This window comes from Anomaloglossus baeobatrachus, chromosome 1 (genome assembly GCF_048569485.1).
Source record: "Anomaloglossus baeobatrachus isolate aAnoBae1 chromosome 1, aAnoBae1.hap1, whole genome shotgun sequence".
Taxonomy (NCBI): Eukaryota; Metazoa; Chordata; class Amphibia; order Anura; family Aromobatidae; genus Anomaloglossus; species Anomaloglossus baeobatrachus.
Window position 1 is genome coordinate 214,008,690 of NC_134353.1, and position 24,005 is coordinate 214,032,694.

Here is a 24,005-nt window from a genome sequence, read left to right on the forward strand (position 1 = left end):
GGACGAGTGCAATGTGAGAAAAAAATCTGATTGCACTTGGTCCAATGTTAGTTAATGAGTCAGTGCTGAGCTGTATATTTTTTCTTAGCTGCATTCGACCTGGAGAATAAAATTGCAGTATTCGCTGAAAGGAAGCCTAAATCAGACGACACTAGCCAATGCAAGTCTATGGATACAAGAAAAAAATGGATGCTACATGAACCATCCCAGTAGCATCCATTTTTTGTGGATACTTTACCATTCTGTAGCAGACAACAGTGTAAATGGTCCAGTAAATGATTGTAGAATAATAGCTGCTGAGAAAAAAAACGCATTGTATACGGACAGCACACGGTTCCTAGGCAAGAAAGAAAATCAAACTCACATAACATACAGAATGACATATACATGACACTCGCCAAGCTTCTCTGGATGAGAATAGGGCTGAGTGTCATTATACTGTGCTCTAAAACTCTCACATGCTAGAATCAGAGCACAGCTGAGGAGGAGGAGGATAGAATAATTTCTCCATCTTCTCCATTGTCTGTCTCTGCATATATCCAACTGATGACATCCAAGTGCAGTCCGATGTTTCACACCCACCCATAGATTGGGTACGAGTGATGTCAAGTCTGTACAGTCAACTAAATTATTGCTGATCGGCTTAGATTTAGATCTTCAGTGGCCATTTACAAGCCACATGTCGTGCACTCTATGAAAATATGAAAAAAAATAAATATAAAAGTTCTAATCACCTTCCTTTTGTCCCATTAAAATTTAAACAATTAAAAAATAGACATATTGGCATCACTGCATGTTTAAAAGTCTGCTCTATCAAAATCTAAAATAAATTAATGAGAAAAATATTCAAAACGCTAGAATTACATTTTTCTTCAGCGCTCTATTGGGAGACCCAGACGATTGGGGTATAGCTACTGCCCTCCGGAGGCCACACAAAGCACTACACTAAAAAGTGCAAGGCCCCTCCCCTTCTGGCTATACCCCCCCGTGATATCACGGGTTCTCCAGTTTTAGCTTTGTGTGCGAAGGAGGTCAGACATCCATGCATAGCTCCACAGATTTTGGTCAGCAGCAGCTGCTGACTATGTCGGATGGAAGAAAAGAGGGCCCATATAGGGCCCCCAGCATGCTCCCTTCTCACCCGTGGATGGTGTTGTAAGGTTGAGGTACTTATTGCTAGTACAGAGGCCGGAGCCCACATGCTGTTTTCCTTCCCCATCCCCATGAGGGGCTCTGGGTGAAGTGGGATCTTACCGGTCTCCAGGCACAGAGACCGAGCTCCATCCACAGACCCAAAAGAACCTGCTGGATATGGAGCTGAGTATCGTCAGGGACAGGGCCCTGCTACATCAAGGTACTCTGTGTTCCCATGCACATCGCGCCCACACACACCAGCATTGCTGGGAGTGTTAGTGCGCCGGGGACAACAGCGCGGAGCGCTGGTGCTATTATTCACTGCAGCTTTGCTGAGTGAATTTATGTATTGAAAACGGCCGCGCCGGCCGCTGCTGGTTGTTTTTTACATTGTGGCGCGGCTGGGACTTGTGGTGCGCCGGGGGACTTCGGCGTCGGCCGTGCACATGGGACGGCCGCGCTTATTACTAGAGTCCCCGGCTTTGCGGCCTAGTTTTCGTTTCGTTCCCGCCCCAGCCCTGCCAGTCAGAGGAGGGGCGGGACGCTGTACAGTAGCTCAGCGCAGGGAGCTGGAGTCTGCTTTGCATTCTCCAGCCCCCTCTCACTGAACACAGTGAGACGCCGGGTTCCCGCTCTTGGCTGGGGCTCGCCCACGGCCCGCCCCTCTGCACAGGACGGGGAAGAGAAGCCGGCAGCCATTATGGTTTCCACTCTGGGAGAACGGAACCAGTCACAGGTTTTTGGGCGACCTCGCACCCGCTCTTGTGCGGGCGGTAAGCAACTGACACCACTAATGCTGAAGTGGGCTTTTGGGCTGTGTGCTGATATGCTATGCACTGTACTGTACTGTCGCTATTCTGGGCAACAGCAGCAAATAAGCAATGCTGCTGAGGCACAAGCTTTCAATGCTTCTTCGTTTGCATGTGCTGCAGTGTTTACTGTCAGATTGGGCAACAGCAGCAGTAGAGCAATTTGTGCTAAGGCACAAGCTTTCAATGCTGCTTCGCTTGCATGTGCTGCACGGTTTATTGTTATGATATACATTCACTGTATGTCGCTATTCTTGGCTAATGCGCCCAGATAAACAGACAAAAGCAGCAGTAGAGCAATGGTGCTACGGCACAAGTTTTCAATGCTGCTTGACTTGCATTGGCTGCAGTGTTTACTGTCATGCTTGTATGCTATACATTCACTGTTTGTCGCTATCCTTGGCTAATGTTCCTGGATAAATAGACAACAGCAGCAGAAAGGCTAGGGTGCTAACGCGCAAGCTTTCAATGCTGCTTGGATTGCATGGGCTGCAGTGTTTACTGTCATGCTGTATGCTATACATTCACTGTATGTCGCTATCCTTGTCTCATGCTCCTAGATAAATAGACAACAGCAGCAGAAGAGCAAATGTGCCAAGCCACAAGTTTTCAATGCTGCGTGTACTACATGTGCTGAAGTGTTTATTTGTACTTCATGCTTGTATGACTATTCACTGTACGGTCGCTATCCTCGGCTAGGCTCTTAGATAGCTAGACAACAACAGCAGAAAAAGACAAGTTGCCAATGCACGGGCTTTCTATGCTGCTTGTACTGCATGTCATACGGTTTCAGGACCCCCAGTGCGTGCAATTGCTCAACCGGGGTCTCTGCTATATGTGGCCAAAGGAACCACCTGTGATCTCTGTCCAGAGACAGGGACGAAGTTGCAGTTTTTCCGCTGATATATTGTCTGTGACTATGACTGACATCTTACAGACTTTGCACCCCAAGCAGACCGTGGGCAATATGGTTGCAATGACCCTGGCCGCCCTGATCTGGAGCATCTCAAGGCGCCAGAGTGATTCCAGGCATCCCAGAGAGCAGGCATCCGACACGGTCGACAGTCCCAGATGGCCTCAGCGGGTTCGCTGGCATTAGCCCTCGACTACATCACTGGGCAAGGTCCCAGCTGGAGTACTCTCTGTACGATGAGGCAGAAGTAGCTGTTCAGGACTCTGTTCCTGACACCGCTCTCAATCCGGATACACCGGATGGTGACGCTATAGTGAATAATCTTATTGCGTCCATCAACGAAAGGTTGGGTATTTCTCCCTCAACTCCTCCAGTGGAGGGGTCAGCTTCACAGCAAGAGAAATCTCTATATATTGAGTACTTGTTTAGCACTCTGACTCCAGAGACGCAGTCCAGAAACGACACGCTTATCACGATAAGCGTTTCTCCGACCGTATTAATGAGACACGTGTCGCTCCCCCTGACGTGGTCAAGCGCTAGACCCAGTATCCAAATGTGGATCCCCCAATCTCCATGCTTGCAGCTAGATCTATAGTTGTAGTGGTGGATAGGACTTCACTTCAAAAGGCCATTGACAGGCAGATTGGCCTCTGGTTGCAATCTGTCTATGAAGCTATCGGCAGGTCGGCTGCTCCGGCAGTCGCAGCCGTGAAGGCACTCCAAGCTATTTCAGCTAGTATTGCGCAGAGGGTCGCTGTCACAGGTACTCTCGGTCCCAGCAGCGTCTTTAACTCGCAATGTCGGCATGGCGAATCATGCTGTTATTGCTGTCCGAGACTCTACGAGCCGGACGTCAGTGGCATCCGCCAACTCCGTGTTTTTACGCAGAGGCTAGTAGTTGAGAGATTGGAACAGAGGCTGCTTCCAACGAAGTGCTTAACCAGGTTGCCTTTATCTAGTGATAGTCTGTTGGTAAGGGTTGAATGAAATCATTCAACTATCCAAGACGACTCAAAAAGCCCAGAAGGGCATAGATTCCTAGCGGGCTCAATTCACGCCCGGGGAAGGCAGCCGGAGGATCCGCTACCAAAGCGTTTTCCTCATAATTTTCAGCCCTCTCACTCCGCAACCGCGGGGGGGCAGACTCCCCCGCTTTAGCGGCATTTACCTACCGCAGGTTGAGGGCCTGTGAGTGAGAGTCAGTTTGTTTTCAAACTACCGCACCGACCGAGCCGAGGCTCTTCTGCAGGCGGAAAGAGCCGTAATCCCTGTTCCTCTTCAGGAACCAGATACGCATTTTGCCCCGACCTGGTCGTGGTGCCAAAATAGGACGGCTCCTTCCGTCCCGTTCGGGACTTTATACTGCTTAACGAGCACGTGAAAACCAGGCGGTTCCGGATGGCATCACTCCGCTCCGTCATTGCCTCTCTGTCTCAAGGAGTTTTCCTAGCTTCAATAGACATCAGGATGCTTATCTACACGTGCCGATTGCTCCAAGGCACCGGCGTTGGCTACGATTCGTTATTAAAGACGAGAATATTTCGTTTCGTAGCCATACCCTTTGGCTGGCGACAGCCCCACGGGTGTTCACCAAGTTCGTGGCAGCAGAGGGAGCAGTCCCGCGCTCTCACGGTCACTCTGTGATCCTTTACTTGGGCAATCTACTGGTCAAGGCACTCTCCTTTACAAGCATGCCAACACAACCTGAACATGGCGCTGGACCCTTCCCAGAGTTTCGGGTGGGTCTTCAACTTGTCAAGGTTGAACCCAATCGCTGGCATCTCCTGGAGAGTTTTCACACTCTCTCAGCGATAGTGAAGCTTCCGCTGGACAAACAGCGTTCACTACAGACGAGGGGACAGTCTCTCCTTCAAGGAGGCGCCTCATCCAGAGGCGAGTTTTAGCTTTTCCAGACGGTCAAAGACCATCTTCAGAGGAGTCCACTCTTCAACTCAGTGGTCTGGAGCTCTGGGCAGTGTATCTTGCACTGCAAGCCTTCCTGCAGTGGCTGGAATGCAAATAGATCCGAATTCAGTCGGACTATCCACAGCGGTGGCATACACCAACCACCAAGGCGGACTACGCAGTCGACAAGACTCCCAAGAGGTCCGGCGGATTCTGCTATGGGTAGAAGACAGAGCATACACCATATCAGCTGTTCACATCCCGGGCGTACGACACTAGGAAGCAGACTTCCTCAGTCGCCAGGGCGTGGACGCAGGGGAATGGGCTCTGCACCCGTTTGTTTGCAAGAATTCTGTAGACGCAGGATGAAGACGGACGTCGACGTCATGGCTTCTCGGCAACAACAAGGTCCCGATTTTCATGACGCGGTCTTACGATCAAAGAGCTCTGGCGACAGGCGCCTTGGCTCAGGATTGTTCACAGTTCCAGCTACCGATTGCTGCCACACCATCCTCGTCGTCCCAGACTGGCCGGGGAGGTCGTGGTACCGTGATCTGTGGCATCTCACCGTCGGTCGACCGTGAGCACGGCGTCATTGCCACCATGAGACGGGCTAGCCAGCCGCGGTCTGCCAAGATCTACCACAACTCGTGGAAGATATTCTTATCTTAGTGTTCTGCTCAGGGAGGGTCTCCCTGGCCATCGGCATTGCCTACTTTGCCTTCCCTCCTGCAATCTGGTTGGGAAAGAGGTTGGTCGCTCGGCTCCCTTTAAGGGCAAGTCTCGGCACTATCCGTGTTCTTTTCAGAAGCGTCTAGCACGTCTTCCTAAGGTGCGCACGTTACTACAGGGGGTTTGTCATATTGTGCCCCCGTACAAGCGGCCGTTAGATCCATGGGATCTGAACAGGGTACTAGTTGCTCTCCAGAAGCCGCATTTCGAGCCTCTGAGGGAAGTTTCCCTTTCGCGCCTGTCACAGAAAGTGGCCTTTCTGGTTGCGATCACGTCGCTTCGGCGAGTGTCTAAGCTGGCGGCTCTGTCATTCAAGGCTCCCTTCCTAGTGTTCCACCAGGACAAGGTAGTGCTGCGCCCTATTCAGGAGTTTCTCCCTAAGGTTGTATCCGCGTTTCTTCTTAATCGGGATATACCCTTTCCTTCCTTTTGTTCTCATCCGGTTCTCCGGTATGAAAAGGATTTACAGTTGTTAGTTCTGGTGAGAGCACTCAGAATCTACATTTCCCGCACGGCGCCCATGCGCCGCTCTGATGCATTTTTTGTCCTTGTCGCTGGTACGCGCAAGGGGTTGCAGGTTTCTAAAGCCACCATGGCTCGATGGATCAAAGAACCAATTCTTGAAGACTACCGTTCTGCGGGGCTTCCGGTTCCTTCAGGGCTGAAGGTCCATTCTACCAGAGCCGTAGGTGCGTTTTGGGCATTACGACACCAGGCTACGGCTCAACAGGTGTGCCAGGCAGCTACCTGGTCGAGCCTGCACATTTTTTCACCAAACATTATCAGGTGCATACCTATGCTTCGGCGGACGCCAGCCTAGGTAGAAGAGCCCTGCAGGTGGCAGTGGCTTCCCCATAGGGGAGGGCTGTCTTGCAGCTCTAACATGAGGTATTTCTTTACCCACCCAGGGACAGCTTTTGGACGTCCCAATCGTCTGGGTCTCCCAATAGAGCGCTGAAGAAGAAGGGAATTTTGTTACTTACCGTAAATTCCTTTTCTTCTAGCTCTTATTGGGAGACCCAGCACCCGCCCTGTTGTCCTTCGGGATTTTTTTGTTGTTTGCGGGTACACATGTTGTTCATGTTGAACGGTTTTTCAGTTCTCCGATGTTACTCGGAGTTAATTTGTTTAAACCAGTTATTGGCTTTCCTCCTTCTTGCTTTGGCACTAAAACTGGAGAACCCGTGATATCACGGGGGGGTATAGCCAGAAGGGGAGGGGCCTTGCACTTTTTAGTGTAGTGCTTTGTGTGGCCTCCGGAGGGCAGTAGCTATACCCCAATCGTCTGGGTCTCCCAATAAGAGCTAGAAGAAAAGGAATTTACGGTAAGTAACAAAATTCCCTTCATTTGGCCGCAACATCGCAATAAAATGCAATAAGAGGTGATCAAAACATTGTATCTAGCCCAACATGATATCAGTAAAAATAATATCTCAGGGTGGAAAAACAAGCCCTCAAACAGCCCAATATGCAGAAAACGGAAAATGTTACTGGTCTTGGAATATAGCGACAAGCAAAAAAAATCTTTTAACAGATTTCAAAAAATTTTTCACCACTTAAAGAGGTAGTCGACTCCACAGCATAGTGGCCACACATTGATGTAAAGCTCATAAAGAAGGCTTTTCTCAAATACTTTGTGTAGTCAATTGTGCCTCCAAATGGTGCAATTGCGGTCTGCTCATCCCCATGACGTGACCCCTAGACTCTATGACCTCTGAGATCCGGTGATGTCATGTCAACTTCAGGTTGACCCAACATCATTGAGTCTCCCTGAGTGACTGGGTTGTGTGCGGAGTTTCACCACTCGTCACAGCCCACCATCACAGCCCAGCATCACGCCTACTTACGGCACTCTGCAGTGAAGGAGAGAGTGCGCAAGATGCTGGGCTGTGACAGAGCCCAGGGGTCATGTCAGGGAGATGAGCGGACCACAATAGCGCCGTTCAACTTCAGGTTGACTCAACATCACTGCGCCTGGCCCCAGTCAGACGCTGGGCTGTGACAAGCGGTGAAACTCCACCCACAGCCCAGTCACTCAGGGAGACTGGGGCCGGGCTCAATGATGTTGGGTCAACCTGAAGTTGACGTAACATCACCGGATCTCAGAGGTCATGGAGCCCGGGAGTCATGTCAGGGAAATAAGAAGACAGCAATAGCGTCGCTCAGAGGCACAATGTACTACACAAGGTATTTGAGAAAAGCCTTCCTTATGAGATTTACATCGATGTGTGGCCACTATACTGAGTAGTGGACCACTCCTTTAAGTAAAAAAAAACTATGCATGTTTGGTAATTGTACTAACCTAGAGTATCATAATGCCAGATTGGTTTTACCTTATAAGGAACATGGTAAATAAAAAAAAACCCAAACCTTTGAAATTGCACTTTTTTTTCAATTTCAACGCACTTGGAATTTTTTTCCCACTTTCCAGTACATCACATGATTAAATGAATCGTGTCATTTAAAAATATAACTTGTAAAAAAATGAAACCTTCATACGGTTATGGGTATGGAAAAATATACAGGTAGATGAATACTCAGTTCTAGTGTCTTGGTATCTTACAGAGGAAACCAGCCACCAAATATGGAGAAGGAAAATATGCTCAAATGGAGCTTTCATTCTGCCAATCATGTATCTTTTTAAGCACCTATGTTATAGTTCTGTTACATTTGAGTGTATGTATCTTCTACTTCTATTAAAAGTATCTATTTTTCTAATTCCTAGCAGTCAGAAATTATAGGGGGAAGCTGATTACACGTATTCCCTTTACCATCAGTGGCCGCTGCAGGGGAAATGTTACATTGCATGCTGGCCAAATAAATGGCAGCTTATGATATGCATGAATTGGCCTTCCAGAATGGCTCTCTGGTCCAGCATGAGGGGGTCTAATTGCTCTATATTTTTAAACCCTAACAGGGTACATGGACAGGAGATGGTTGTTGTGAAATAATCCCTTTAAAAACGAATTCCTCTTTTTTAAGTTTCTTTTCTTTTCTTCCAGGGTGCGATAAAAAAATGGAAGGTGAAGCAGCATATCGACTGGGATTAGTTCATATTTCATCCGGAAATCCTCAGATTGCAATCAGAGTAAGAACTATTATATTGACGACTAATTTTAAATATTTTTCATATATCTAATTTGCATAGTACACAAATTGCATGGTCTGGGATTGCCATGAGTTATACAATACGAAAGTGGCATCTAAACAGCTGCACCCTGAAAAAGTGTAACTGTGTCATGTGAATACAATTATGGCTTGCCTTCCTATTTACAAAACTATTGTTTAATGTAAAGACATGGCTGTACTCGTGCTATAATAATTATTAAATTGATAACTTTGGTGAAGAAATCCACTTTTTTTGTTCCTGTTTAGTCACCATTTAAAGTTTTCTGCTAATGAGATTTCGGTGCTCAGGGGCCGGACTGTATATTGTTTCTTTTCCTCTTGCTCCTGCCCCTCTGCCTGCCTTCATTGTTTCAATGACAGTCCAATAATTTTTCATTGCCCTACGTCCTGTTTGAAATTTTATGCCGCCACCGTCATTGGTGAGAAGCGTATAAGCAATTTGATCTAACAACTGGTCTTCTGATGTCTTCATTGAGCTGAGATTTCAATCTGCAACCAGCCCCTGTGCACCGAAATCTCATTAGAATAAAAGTTCAAATGATGATTAAAGAAGATCCACAAAGCCGATTTCTTCACCAAAGTTAGCAATTTAATCAGTATTACAGCGTCATTACAGTTATGTCTTTACTTTGCATTGCTAAATCGTGCTGACAGGTTCTTTTTAAAGGGAACCTGTCACCTGCAGAAACAATATTTATATGCAGATATTGGGGAACTCTACAAGTAAATAGCATATATATCATGTCTGTCTGTATTATCAAACTCAAACAAGAGGAGCCAAAAACAGGCAAGTTACTCCTGTGTGAGATATAATGACAACTCTGATCTCACTGCAGAGTGATTACAAGTTGAAAATAGCAGACATAAGTGTGATTGCTGATACATAAATGGACAGGCAGTGTGTGGGGAGGGGCAGCTAACAGTGCTATGAAAGATATTAAGCTGATAGAAGGGTTTGCAATATGACACAGCTGTGCTGCTACTGCCTTTCCACTAAATCATGCAGGAGGTTAGACCAGGAGATCAGGGTTGCATCATTATATCTCACGCTGAGAACCCTGTAAACTGTGGTGGGGGTCTATTCTTCTTGCCTTTGAGTGTTGCTTCCTGCTTATGATTGAGCAATGTCATACAGTGGGAAGAAATACACCCCCTCATTGATAACAGTCTGGCAACACCCATTTGCAAATTAACCCATTGAGTTTCCCAATATAATTTGTTAGGGATCGTATTCATAGTTTTAAACGGAACCTGTCAGGTGGAATATGCACCCAGAACCATGAGCAGTTCTGGGTGTATATTGCTAATCCCTCCCTAACCATCCCTGTATACAGTAGCATAGATAAAGAGATCTTTAGAAAAAGTATATCTAAAGATCTTATATCATATGCTAATGAGCGAGGGCAGTAGCCCCAAGGGGGTTGCTTCCCATGCTAGTCACCACATTAGCATATTAGTACGTCCCTGTGGGCTTGCTAACATGCTAATAAATGTGCAGCATCAGAGGATGATCTCACTCACCTCTCCGCTGCCATCGCCACCCGACACTGGATTTCAGCTCAGTGCGCATGACCCTGGAGTTTGGGTTATGCGCACTATGAAGCCAGGAGTACGCGTCCAGGCTTCAAACTGAAGTTGTGCACATGACCGAAACTCCGGGGTCATGTGCACTGAGCTGAAATCCAGCATCAAGCAGCGATGGCAGTGGAAAGTTGAGTGAGATCATCCTCTGATGCTGCGCATTCATTAGCATGTTAGCAAACTCACAGGGGCGTACTAACATGCTAATGGGGACATCTAGCAAGGGAAGCAACGCCCTTGGGGCTACTGCCCTCGCTCATTAGCATACGATAAAAGATCTTTAGAAATACTTTTTCGAAAGTTCTCTTTATCTATGCTAGCGTATACAGTAATGGTTAGGCAGGGATTAGCGACATACACCCAGAGCTACTCGTGGTTCTGGGTGCATATTGATCTCTACAGGTTCCCTTTAAGCATGAAAGAAGACACAATTCTATCATGTTCCAGAGGAAGGCAAAAACCAAATGAGGCAGATGCTAATTCCCCCCTATTAGGGGAAATTTCCTTCCTAACTCCACATACAGCAATCAGACTGGCTACCTGGAGCAACACCCCATCATAGAATCCGGTACCCTTAACCTGTAACATTATATTTTTCAAGAAAGGCATTATCACGTCATATGGCAAAGAGTTCTATAATCTCACTGCTCTTACATTAAATAATCTCTGCCTGTAACGATAGAGAAACCTTCTTTCCTATATACATAAGGCCTAAGTGTAATCTCTGTACTGTCCCTTTATATATTTGTACATTGTAATGAGATTACCTCTAAACCTTCATTTTCCTATACTGAATAACCCGCGTTCAATAACCTATCTTGGTGTTGTAGTTCGTCCATTCCCTAATAATCTTGGTCGCTCTTTTCTGCACTCGCTCTAGCTCAGTTATGTCCTTTTTATACAATGGAGCCCACAATTCTAAGAATAAGTGGTACTTTGCATGTTGCGACATCGCTAGCATTGGCTAGCGATGCCGAGTGCGATAGTACCCGCCCCCGTCGTACATGCGATATGTGGTGATTGCTGCCGTAGCGAACATTATCGCTATGGCAGCTTCACACGCACATACCTACTCGGCGACGTCGCTGTGACCGCCGAACAATCCCTCCTTCAAGGGGGATGTGCGTTCGGCGTCACATCGACGTCACCGCGACGTCACTAATCGGCCGGCCAATAGAAGCGGAGGGGCGGAGATGAGCGGGACGTAACATCCCGCCCACCTTCTCCCTTCCGCATTGCCGTCGGGACGCAGGTAAGGAGATGTTTGTCACTCCTGCGGGTTTACACACAGCTATGTGTGGACCGGCAGGAACGACGAACATCGTACCTGCGGTCGACCCGACATTATGAAAATGTCCGACGCTACACAGATCACCGATTTTCGACGCTTTTGCGATCATTTATCGGCGCATCTAGGATTTACACGTTGCGATGTCGTTACCGGCGCCGGATGTGCGTCACTAACGACGTGACCCCGACAATATTCCGGATGCGATATCGCAGTGTGTAAAGTACCCCTAAATGTTGTTTAACAGACCGGCCTTTCCCACATTCCTTTCTACTATTTTACTCAGATTATTGTGGAGAAGTAAATTGAGTCATCTTACTATTGATGTAGTTGAAGAGAATATTTTTACTTTCAATCTTTGCTGTAATGATTTGTGTTTTATGGAATTTATATTTTCTCTATAATTATTTAATGTCTTGTTACTACCCACTTGCTTTAATCCTTTAAAAAAAAGATTGTCATTTACTGTTCCCCTTACAGCAGTATTTATCCATAGTGGTTTCCTCTATTTCTCGCTTTTTTATTCCCATAGGGTATATATTGTGCATAGGTCCTATTCAGGATGCTTTTAAAAGTGTCCCATTTCCTTTACGTACTTTTATTTCTCAAGAAATTGTGCCAGTTTATGACACTAAGATCAATCTTAGATGTGGTAAATTTACCTTCCTGTAGTTTGATTGTGTCCTTGTTGCCCCTCTACTCTGCAGCTTAGGTGTCTTTCACACGTCCGCGTAAAACACACACATTTCACGGTCCGTTGTGTAGGTGCGTATTTATGTGTGTATGTTTCATGTGGTGTCCCTGTGCTATCTGTGTGACATCTAGATAGCACACGGACAGCATGAGCTGGTATACTTACCTGTCCGGCGCTGCTGTATCCCGTGCTACTGTTGCTTCCTGGTCCGTGGTCAGTGCAGTTAATTTGCCATAAGCTTAATATGTGGGACCCGAAAGCAACAGTAGAGGCAGAGACAGCAGCGTTAGAGACAGGTGAATATAAAACTTCTTTATTTTTATGTGACCGGTGTTTTCTCCCGTGTGTGTCACACTGATGTCACACGAATCACATCAGTGTGTGATCCATGTGGCACCCTTGCTGCCGGAGAAAAATGGACATGTCCCTGTGTGCACACACAGATACACGGTCCTTGTGAAAACACAGATGCATGGTCCTTGTGAAAACACAGACATGTGCGCAGACCCATTGATTTTAATGGATCTACATGTGTCCATGTCTCCGGTACGTGTAAAAACGGACGTCACACATACCGGAAACCGGATGTGTGAAGGAGGCCTTATTAAAGGATAAATGAAAATGTTGAGGTTATTATTATCTAAATTACCCCCAACCTATACATGTGATATTCTGTTTGGACTATTGGCTAAAATTTGCTACACAAGTTCCTTCACTCTTATTGGGTCATTTTTGGTCCAGCACCTGATGTGAAAGATTATTCTTGGAACCATGCCTCCTTTCCTGGACCTGCAGATTTCTGTTCCCCAATTTATTTCAGGGTAGTTGAAGTTCCCCCATAATAATGACTTCTCCCTGGTTCGCAGCCTCATCTATTTGCTTTATGAGAATGTTTTCTTCTGCTTCCATTATGTTTGGAGACTTATAACAAGTCCCTATCAGTATTTTATTATTCTTCCTCTCTCCCTTTATGTCCACTCACACGGACTCTACATTTTCTTTAGCTCCATATACAGTATAATTATCACATTGGAGGGGTTTTAAGGTTGATTTTACTGATAAACCCCTACTCATCAATTATTTGTAGGATCATTCCTGAACAGGCTAGCCATGTAAATTAACAGCCTGGTTATAGCTGTTGTCCAACCATGTCTCATTATCCCAACAATATACTTCTCTTCCTACATGATTATTATATTCCCTTAATTTTGCAGGTGAGGCTGCTTCTATTTGTATAGACTTTATGGATTTTTCGGTATCACTATTCTTCCTTTGTTAACTACTCTAACCCCTCCCCCATTGCCACCGCCATTCCTTTTATTGCAAACAAAAAACACTGATAACTAGTAAGTAGTCATGAAAATCAAATAATTCAACACAATGTCAGTCTGAAAAATATCAGATTATTTTAGAAAATGTTAACGTGATACATATGACTCTAAGTAGAACACATTTTATCACCAGGAACCTTGTTATGACAGTGTTCCTCAGAATAAAAATGTAAAAAAGAATAGTTAATCTAAAACTCCAAGGTATTGAAGAGAAAAGCTGAAAAGAACGTGTGTGACTTGATTGACAGAAAACTACTTAGTTTGAAGACACAGTGCTCTGGTGCTGGAGAGTTTAATAACTTCTTGGTAGATGGCTTGCCAAGAAAGGGGGTTTTGTGATTAACAGAAGCCACTATAAAAAAAAAAGCTGGTGAATAGCTGAGGAAGGAGAGGAATGCCAACTCTATATTGTAGAAATATAAGAAAAATGTTTGGTCTAAAGTATCCTAAAATGTTCATTATAGATTTTTGTCTGCAGGTTTTGACTTTTGTAAGGGTGGACAATTATCAGGTATATTACACTGCATATCTTATAATAATGCAGTGCCACAAACTATAATCCACCGATGGACAAGTCAACTTGTGGACTATCGATCAGATTTCTATATCACAGTCATTAGTGTTTGTCACAGCATGTTGAGTGCTTCAGGATAACCCCAGACATGACAATCATGTCTCAAATAGATGTGGCAGTGATGTGGCCAAGAACTTCAGCACCCAGTTGCCACTCTGGTTTTCCAATTACCTACTAAACAGTTATTTGATTTTCCATGGGGAGCAGCTGTTTCTCCCACAAAAAAGTAAGGCCATAACTTTTAGATTTGAAAGCTACATCTGGCCTTACCCAAGGTTTGCAAGATTTGCTCAAGTGCTCGTAATTCATGCATTTTGCACAACTACAATTACAAAGACCAGCAAAGAACATCAGAGTTGTAACTGTAAAGGGCTTAAAAGGTAAGTCATGCTTCTTTTTTACATTAAAAAAGAAGTCTCGGTATTTTTTTCTCATAAACTCTACTAATTATGTTTGTGATGTAGTGTAAATATATTATACTACTTCCCAATCGCTAGCCTTCCTTCACCTCACCTGCGATCACAGGTGCAGGACCGTAGGAGCCTCCAGCTTGTGACTGCAAAAAACCTGAGTGAGGTCATCACTCATTGCACAGCTCATTCTCTGCCTGAAGCTCACAGCAGACGGTCATGTTCTATATCTGTGCAGTCACTTCAAATGTAGCAGAGCTGGAATCAGCATGTGGATTACGTCGGACCTGGGTGTTTTGGGAGTTTATACAGAGGTGAAGAAGGTTGGTGTTTTTTATATTTTATTTCAATTAAAGGATTTTTTCAGTGTTTGTGTTTATTTCTTTCTACTTACAAATTAGTAATAGGAGTCTTATACATGCCACCCATTGACAATCTAGGGTTTTTTGGCAGCTATGATCTGTTATTAAACCCTTATTACCCCGATTGTCACTGCATCAGGGGCAATCGGGATGAGCCAGGTAAAGTTCTGGGATTGTTGCATCCCAATAACCATGGGTCTCCCCAGCCAGAGAATACTAATCCCAGCTGTCAGCTTTATCATGGCTGGGTAACAAAATTGTGGGGGACCGCATGTCGATTTTTAAAATTACTCATATAAATTATTTAAAATAAAGCTGGATGTAGTCCCTTTTATTTTGACACACAGCCAAGATAAGCGCGGGGCTAGAGGCTGCGGCCTGTCGCCGTATGCTTTATCTGTGATGAGTATCATAATATTGGGGGACCCTAGGCCAATTTTTTAAATTTATTTATTTTTATTCCACGTTAGGGAAACAAACAATGCCTGTGATTGCAAGCAGTCAGATTCTCTGTTACACAGGGTGGGGACGTGGTCTAAATACAACCAATCACAGATGCCGGGATTGTCGGTAGGCGGGGGAAACAGTGAATGTGCATGAGGTTAATAAGTGGCCCCTGAAGTAGCATTATAGCTGCATGGGAGACTGGTAAATATAATGCGCTTGTTCTAATCCCCCTATCCCTAATACCACCATTTTAAACCGCTGGATTCGGGTCCCTATAGACTTATATGGAGATTGGCATCCGGGCAGATATCCAGGTTCAATTCCTGGCCCGAACCGGGGTTTTCTTTCAAACCCGGATGGTCCAGCTGATCCCAGGTATCTGCGGTACCACCCATCACTAGCAATAATCTTAGTTTGACTTGTACCTTTAGACAGTAGTGAAATAGATCCTCCTGAGTAGAGATGAGCGAGGTTCGAATCGAACCGGGCGCCAATTTCAAATTCGAGTGATTTTGGGCGGTGTTCGAGTCGTTCGACAAACTCAAACAATTTGCTTCAAGTTCAGCAGTTCCAGTTACTGTTCGATAACGGTTCAATCAAAAAAAGCGTGGCTTTAAACAGTAAGGCTATGTACGCACGTTGCGTATCTGCATGCGTCCTGCATCCCCAGCACAATCCCTCTCTCTTTCCTACTCACCAATCACGGGCGCGGCGCTGCACGTCTGTCACAAAGCTACAGCAGCTTTTCCTCTTTTGAAAATGGCTGCCGCTCATTATTCAATCTGGTATTCCCTGCTTTCCCTGCCCACCGGCGCCCATGATTGGTTGCAGTCAGACACACCCCCACGATGAGTGACAGCTGTCTCACTGCAACCAATCACAGCTGCCGGCGAGTGGGTCTATATCGTGCAGTAAAATAAATAAATAAAAAAAAAACCTGCAGTTCCCCCCCAATTTTGGTACCAGCCAAGATAAAGCCACACGACTGGAGGCTGGTATTGTCAGGATGGGGAGTGCCTCGTTATGGGAAGTCCACCACCCTAACAATATCAGCCAGCAGCCGCCCAGAATTGCCGCATCCATTAGATGCGACGGTCCCGGGACTCTCCCCGACTCATCCCGAATTGCCCTGCTGCGGTGGCAATCGGGGTAATAAAGTTAGGTTAATCATGACAGGCGTCTCATCGAGATACCTTCCATGATTAACGTGTAAGTGAAAGTAAATAAACACACACAACGAAAAATCCTTTATTTGGAATAAAAGACAAAAAAAACCCTCATTTACCTCTTTATTAATCCCCAAACAACAATCCAGGTTCGAAGCAATCCACACGACGCTTTCAGCTCTGCTACATGAAGCTGACAGGGAGCGCCGTAGAACACGAGCGCTTTGTGTCAGCTCCACGCAGCAACTGAAGTGAACCGCGCTGTCACTGGAGACTTCACTCAGGTAGTGCCTGCGTGTGATCTCTCTCTCTCTTTTTCTCCCTCTCACTTTTTCTCTCTTTTTCTCCCTCTGTCTCTTGTCTTTGTAGCTGAATAATCCACTTCTGGATTCTCTACGGCATTACAGAGGTCAAGATTACCAAATCATTAGAGGCAGTGGCTCAATGGGTAGAGCTGCCGCCTAAGGAAAATTAGTTCACGAGTTCGAGTCCCGGACGTCTCTGTAAAGAATGTAATTTATTTATAATTTTTAAATTATAATTATTATTTATTTATAGTTATAATTTAATTATGCACTGAGGGGAGGAGCCGGATATCAGCTCTGAGCCGCGGGACACACCTCTAAAATCGGAGCAGTTAACTGAATGAGGCTGCTTTCGCTCTCTTTTTCTCTCTTTTTCTCTTTCTCTCTCTTTTTCTCTCTCTTTCTCTCTTTTTCTCTCTCTTTCGCTCTCTCTTTCTCTCTCTCTTTTCCCCTCTTTCTTTCTTTCTCTCTCTTTCTCTCTCTCTTTTTCAATCTTTTTCTCTTTCTCTCTTTCTTTCTCTCTTTTTCTCTTTCTCTCTCTCTCTCTTTTTCCCTCTCTCTCTCTCTTTTTCTCTCTCTTTCTTTCTCTCTCTCTTTTTCTCTTTTTCTCTCTTTTTCTCTCTCTCTCTTTTTCTCTCTCTTTCTCTCTTTTTCCCTCTTTCTTTCTCTCTCTTTCTTTCTCTCTCTCTTTTTCTCTCTTCTTCTCTCTCTTTCTCTCTTTTACTCTCTTTTTCTCTCTCTCTCTTTCTCTCTCTTTTTCTCTCTCTTTCTCTCTCTTTCTCTATTTTTCCCTCTTTCTTTCTCTCTCTCTTTTTCTCTTTTTCTCTCGCTCTCTTTCTCTCTTTCGCTCTCTTTTTTTCTCTCTCTTTTTCTCTCTTTCTCTCTCTTTCTCTCTCTTTCTCTCTCTCTCTTTTTCTCTTTTCTCCCTCTTTTCTCTCTCTCAGACCTGGCGATGATCAGCTTATGCGGTCACCTGACGGCATCAGCTGACACTATAAGTCGAGCGGTGAGGCCAACTTTTTACTGCCCGGCTGGCTAAACTGTCAGCTGCTGCTGTCGGACAGGAGTCTGCACAGAAGTGTGTAGTTTTTTTTTTTTGCACTGATGTATCAGCTGATTGTATAAAGGCCGTTTATACAATCATCTGCTGTGTCATGTGATTTAGGCCCTTAAACCTGACACATCATCTGATCGCTTTGCCTTCCAGCAAACCGATCAGATGCTATTGGATCCGGATTGGATGGCGCGGGACCCTTGACCCAGGATTACTGTGGAGGGGGGTTCTTTATTTCAATAAAGATGGAGTCACTAATTGTGTTGTGTTTTATTTCTAATAAAAATATTATTCTGTGTGTTGTGCTTTTTTTTATCTGTACTAGAAATTCATGGTGGCCATGTGTAATATTGGCATAACACCATGAATTTCAGGCTTAGGGCCAGTTGATAATATACAGCTAGCCCTAACCCCATTATTATCCGGCGAGCCACCTGTCACCAGGGCAGCTGGAAGAGTTGGATACAGCGCCAGAAGATGTCGCTTCTATGAAAGCGCCATTTTCTAGGGCGGCTGCGGACTGCAATTCGCAGCAGGGGTGCCCAGAAAGCTTGGTCACCCTGCGCTATGTATTGCAATCTCCAGCTGCCTAGTTGTACCTGGCTGGACACAAAAATAGGGCAAAGCCCACGTCATTTTTTTTTTTTAATTATTTCATGAAATTCATGAAATAATTAAAAAAAAGGGCTTCCCTATAATTATAGTTCCCAGCCAGGTACAAATAGGCAGCTGGGGGTTGGGGGCATCCCGTAGCTGCCTGCTGTACCTGGCTAGCATACAAAAACATGGCAAAGTACACATAATTTTTTGGGGGGGGGCAAAAAACTCCTGCATACAGTCCTAGATGGAGTATGCTGAGCCTTGTAGATCTGCAGCTGGGGATTGGAATCCGCAGCACAGATTGGCCCGAGGTTTCTGGGCCCCTCTGCTGCGAATTGCAGTCCGTAGCAACCCCAGAAAATGGCGCTTTCATAGAAGCCCCATCATCTGGCGCTGTATCCAACTTTTCTAGCTGCCCTGGTGACGGGTTGCTCGCTGGGTAATAATGGGTTAATACTAGCTTTGTTTTACTAGCTAGTATTAAGCCATAGATTCTTAATGTCAGGCAAGTTTGACCCGACCATTAAGAATCTCCAATAAAGGGTTAAAAAAAAGAGCACAGAGAAAAAATACTTTAATAGAACTAAATACACAGACACACTTAGAGACTTCATGTTTATTACTCCCTGTCACCCCTCCACGATCCTGGTCTTCTGTCTTCTTTCTCCTTCAACCCATGCAGCTCTGCTACATGAGACAGCACTGCATGGGAGGAAGAACGCTGCTGCTCCCGTGCAGTCTAATCACTCAGTGAGTGAGCAGAGGCTGCGGGTTGTAAGCGGTGACGTCACCGCTGCCACCGTTGAAATAGTAATCTGACAAGTGGGTTACTATAGCAACGGTGATCTCCAATCACCTGATTCCCAGTGCCGCTATTCACCGGATGTGGCATCCAGTCCTTGCATGTGGGCTGACTCTGTAAAGAGTGCCGACATGCAGGGACGGTGAGCCAAGCATGTGCCCAAGCATCTCGCAGGTACACGGAGATGCTCAAACGAGCACCGCGTATCGGAGATTCACTGACAGCACCTAGCATGACGTCTAGCCATGTGACCAGTCTGTAGCCAATGAGATAATACACACGTGACTGGTCACATGCTATGACGACGTCACGGAAGGTCCTATCATCAGTGCTGGTTACCGGGAGGGCGCAGCGATGATCAGAAGGAAAAACGGCAGGAGACAGAGTGCAGGACGCATCGCGGGGACCTGTAAGTATAATGGCAATGTTTATTAACTGTATGTGTACATGTATAATGTGTTTGTATGTGTTTGTGTTTGCCTGCCATTGTTTTCAATGGGGTTCAAAGGTGTTCGTCGAACGTTCGTTGAACGTTCACCGAACACACCCGCCGTTCGACGAACCAAACCGAACTCGAACACTAGGGGGGGCTCAACACTACTCCTGAGTAATGATATGCACTGTGTTAATTATGCACTGTACATAATTATATTTTACTAATAACAGGTAACTCTTTCAGCCTTTTAATTCTATGCTGGGCTATCTGTACTAAAGTTCCACATGTAAGAATAACAAAAAGATGGTTTACTCCTCAGCAGCTTCTTTGTTGTGATGGAGATGCTCAAATTAAATACCTCCATGGGGCACTCCAGTAAATAACTAAGCAGTGTGTTCATTTCCTTTCTATAGATTAATTAGTGTTAGCAATACAATAGGAATCTTGAAGCATTGCTTAGCTGTGTTACAAAAATTCTTAATAGGTGAATGGGGGAGAAATCTATGGAAATACTGCTGAGTCATCAGTCAGTGGTATAGAAGAGATTTTCTGCACCAAATCTGCTGCATATGACTACAGTATGACACTGTTCATGACTAGAGATGAGTGAACCTGAACTGTAAAGATTAGGATTCATATCGAACATTGGGTGTCCAGGGCTCGAACCTGAGCACGGTCTTTTAAAAAAATGTTTGTGTCCGGGTCCAGTTGCTTTACGTTTCCTAACCCCTTGATCAAGCATTGGGGTGTTCGGGTACTCGGTGCTTGGCCCGCTTGTAGTTTCTGAATGGCTATATAGAGATGATGTATGGAGGTCATTATGGAAATAAGGAAACTGCTGTAAACTCTTCCTATATTTTTTATATATATATATATATATATATATATATAAATAAATTGTGATATAAAGAAAAACATTCCCAAAAATGAAAAAAAAAGACATTTAACATAATACTTAACATAAAAACATTAAAAAAAGTTTATTAATTAAACAAATAATTTTCCAAAAATGCATTCCCTTTAAGTTGCGTGTTTGTGAACTAAATTAAAAAATCATTACTGATCTCTGCCTCTGTTTTGACCCTTCTTGAGTCCCCTGATGGTCTCTCTACCTCCTGCTTGGTTCAACCAGGACACCAGACATATGACTTCAATTTGCAGCCAATGGCACAGCTGATAACACAGAATCCATCAGTCACAATAGATTATTTTACAACTCCTTCTGCTCCCCTCCCTTCACAAAAACTCACGCATACGTTCATTAGATGCATCAATATAAAAGATAGGGTCGGAGTCAGTGCTGTCAATTTCCTGAAAGAAGAGGAAGCATGATTCTAGAATAGCCTAAGTAGTCAGTATGAAAATTGCAAGATTTCAAATTATTATTTTTTTATTTTTCAAAGGAATCTGCCAACAAAGAGCAGCATGATGTAAGCAACGAGACACTAAATCCAACAATATATCACTTAGATTACTGGGTGCAGCCATTCTGACACAATCAGAATTTTTAGACTTAGCCGAGCTGCCCCCACCCACACCAGGCTCTCAGTAGAGATTTTACATAGACTGTGAGGTGTCAATCAGTGGAGGGGGCATGCCAGACTGCCATGCACGTGACATTGTAGTCTAAGCAATGATGACAGTCCTGCTGCTTAAACAAACATAGTAACTAAACAACAGATCAGACTGTAAGGCTATGTTCGCACGTTGCGTTTTTTACCGCGTTTCTGCAGCGTTTTTGGCAGCAGCGTTTTTGGGCAAAAACGCATGCATTTTTGATTTCCAGCAAAGTCTATGGGAAAAGCAGAAATCCTGTCTGCACTTTGCTTTTTTTTCTGCAGCGTTTAATTTGCATATTTGTGGTCAAAAACCATGCTGAAAAAGAAGCAGCATGTCAGTTGTTTTTGCCATTTCTGCAGCGTTTCCTTAACATTGGAGTCAATGAGAAATGGCAAAAAGCAACCAAAATCACAATTCCTGCGTTTTTCATGCTTTTTACCTGCTTTTCAACTGCGTTTTTGGCTCCAAAAACGCATGCTTTTCTGGGCAAAAATAAATGGGTTCTAATGTTCCTTTACACACACACAATAACCGAAAATGTAAATGTAAAAAAATAATAAACTTTAGCTATTTTTCTGTTAAAATGTGCATAACCACTATTATTACATTAAAATTGATAATTTCCCATATAATTTTATTAAAAGTTAATTTTATACTTTTTTTCTCTTTTTTCATTCTTTTTGACTAATTCAACTTTATTTCTCAGTGTCTTGATCTCAAAAACGCATCTGCAGAAACGCAGGTGAAAACGCAGGTAAAAAGCGCTAAAAACGCACTAAAAACGCGGTAAAAACGCATGCGTTTTTAGCGCTAAAAAATGGTCAAAAGCCATTTGGTCAAAAACCAAGGGAAGGAAAACGTGCAGAATAAACTGCAGGTACTCCGACGCAACGTGCGCACATAGCCTTACAAGACAGGCATTCCTGAATTCTCTGTGTTTAACCCTTGCAGCATGCTGGCTTCAGCTTACATAGCAAAAATCTGCTGACAGATTATCTTTAAGACTGAGTTCACATGTCCTGTAATAATCCGTTAGAACAGATCCTGCAGAGATCCGTTGGCAAAATAATTTCTGCTAAATCTGTTTTTTTTAATGTGGGAGTCTATAGAGAATGGATCTGATTGCTATTTATCTTCCATTTGAAATAGATCCTGTAAGAAAAAAACATACGCAAAAAAAAAACCAGATGGCTGAATAGCAATCAGTTAACAGATCTGTTCTCCATAGACTCCTATGTTAAAAAAACCCCCAAAAATCAGATCTGGCAGACATCCATTATTTAACAACGTACAAAAAAGTTGTGTTTGCAGGATCCGTTCTAACGGATGATTATAGGACATGTGATGGTAACATGAAAAAAAAACATTCCAAACATTTTTTTAAAAAAATACATTTAAAACAAAATGTTTGATTTAACCAATAGGTTATTTTCTCATGATAGATTTCCTTTAAAGCGCACCAATCATCAAGATTTTCAGGAAAAAGGGGTTACAATATCTATTTTTTTTTAATATAAAAGGTATTAAATATACAACGTAAGTGCAACTAAGTAATGAACTCAAGAATATTTTTAAATACAGTATATGAGAAGATAGACTTAAAGTGCACCAATCACCAGGATTTTCCTATAAAACCTAAAACCAATGCTGCTATACTGGCACTATCAGGCAGATTCTATACATACCTTTAGTTGTCAGCTAAGATGTATAGGTTTTGAAAAACAAGCAAGTAAAGTTTGCTTGTTGCTTGTTTGCAGCTGCTGATCCGCTGATAGCTGGGGTGGATGTTAATAATTATCTCCTCCCTCTGTTATTTATGCTAATATTATTATAGAATCATTTTACAGACTAGAAGGACCTGTGCTGATGTCATACCCATCTGACCAGAAGGGGTGGGGCCTTAGCCAACATAGCTGATATCAGGAAGCAACATTATTTTTCTGTTGGCTGAGGACCCGCTCCTTCTGGTCACATAGGTATGTCATCAGCATAAATAAAAGGGGGAGGATGGATAGGCAGGGGGGCAGGAATCACTATGAAAACCCATCCCAGCTATCAGCTGATTGGCAGCTGCTACCAATCAAAAAACTGTTCATTTTACAAACTTTACTTGCTTGTGTTTCAAAACCTATACACCCTAGCTGACAACTAAAAGCATATATAGAATCAGCATTATAGTGCCAGTATAGCACTGGCTTTAGGTTATATAATAAAATCCTGGTGATTGGTGCACTTTAAGTCTAACTTCTTATATACTGTATTTAAAAAATATTCTTGAGTTAATTACTTAGATGCACTTATGTTGTATATTTAATACCTTTTATATTAAAAAATTAGATTTTTAACCCCTTCTTATAAACAGTAATAACTCCAAACAGACGTAATATCATGTGCATGGGTGAAAGTTTCTCCAGTTCTATACAAAATGCAAGAAAAATATAGTAAAAATTATTAAAAGTATTTTTCTAACTCCTAGTCTGTAGTAGATATATTACATAATGATACCTAATTTTCCTAAACATTTTTTAAAAACCAGCGCCTATAGATTTGCAGAGTCCTATGGATGATTCATGGGGTAATAGTATTCTATTGTAATAGTGGATATTTTGTAGCTGCTAGGACTGTTTAAAATCTAATTACTGTGGTCCTGATCAAAAATATGCACTTTTCATTTCCATTTAGCGATCTGTGCTCAGATGCTTGGAGAGATGAAAACGTTGCTCCGTCTCCCACGAGAGTGCTAGTTATCATTACTCTTACAATACTGCTCAGG

The 24,005-nt window shown here is 43.9% G+C and overlaps 1 protein-coding gene across 3 annotated transcripts in view; it reads left to right on the forward strand.

Moving 5' to 3' along the window:
* TTC29 (tetratricopeptide repeat domain 29) overlaps positions 1 to 24,005 on the forward strand; it is a 408,961-nt gene that overhangs the window by 197,715 nt on the left and 187,241 nt on the right. For all 3 annotated transcript variants that reach the window (XM_075335612.1, XM_075335622.1, XM_075335630.1), the window contains one exon: positions 8,496 to 8,581. In XM_075335612.1, coding sequence (XP_075191727.1) covers positions 8,496 to 8,581 — 86 coding nt within the window. The remainder of the gene's footprint in view (positions 1 to 8,495; positions 8,582 to 24,005) is intronic.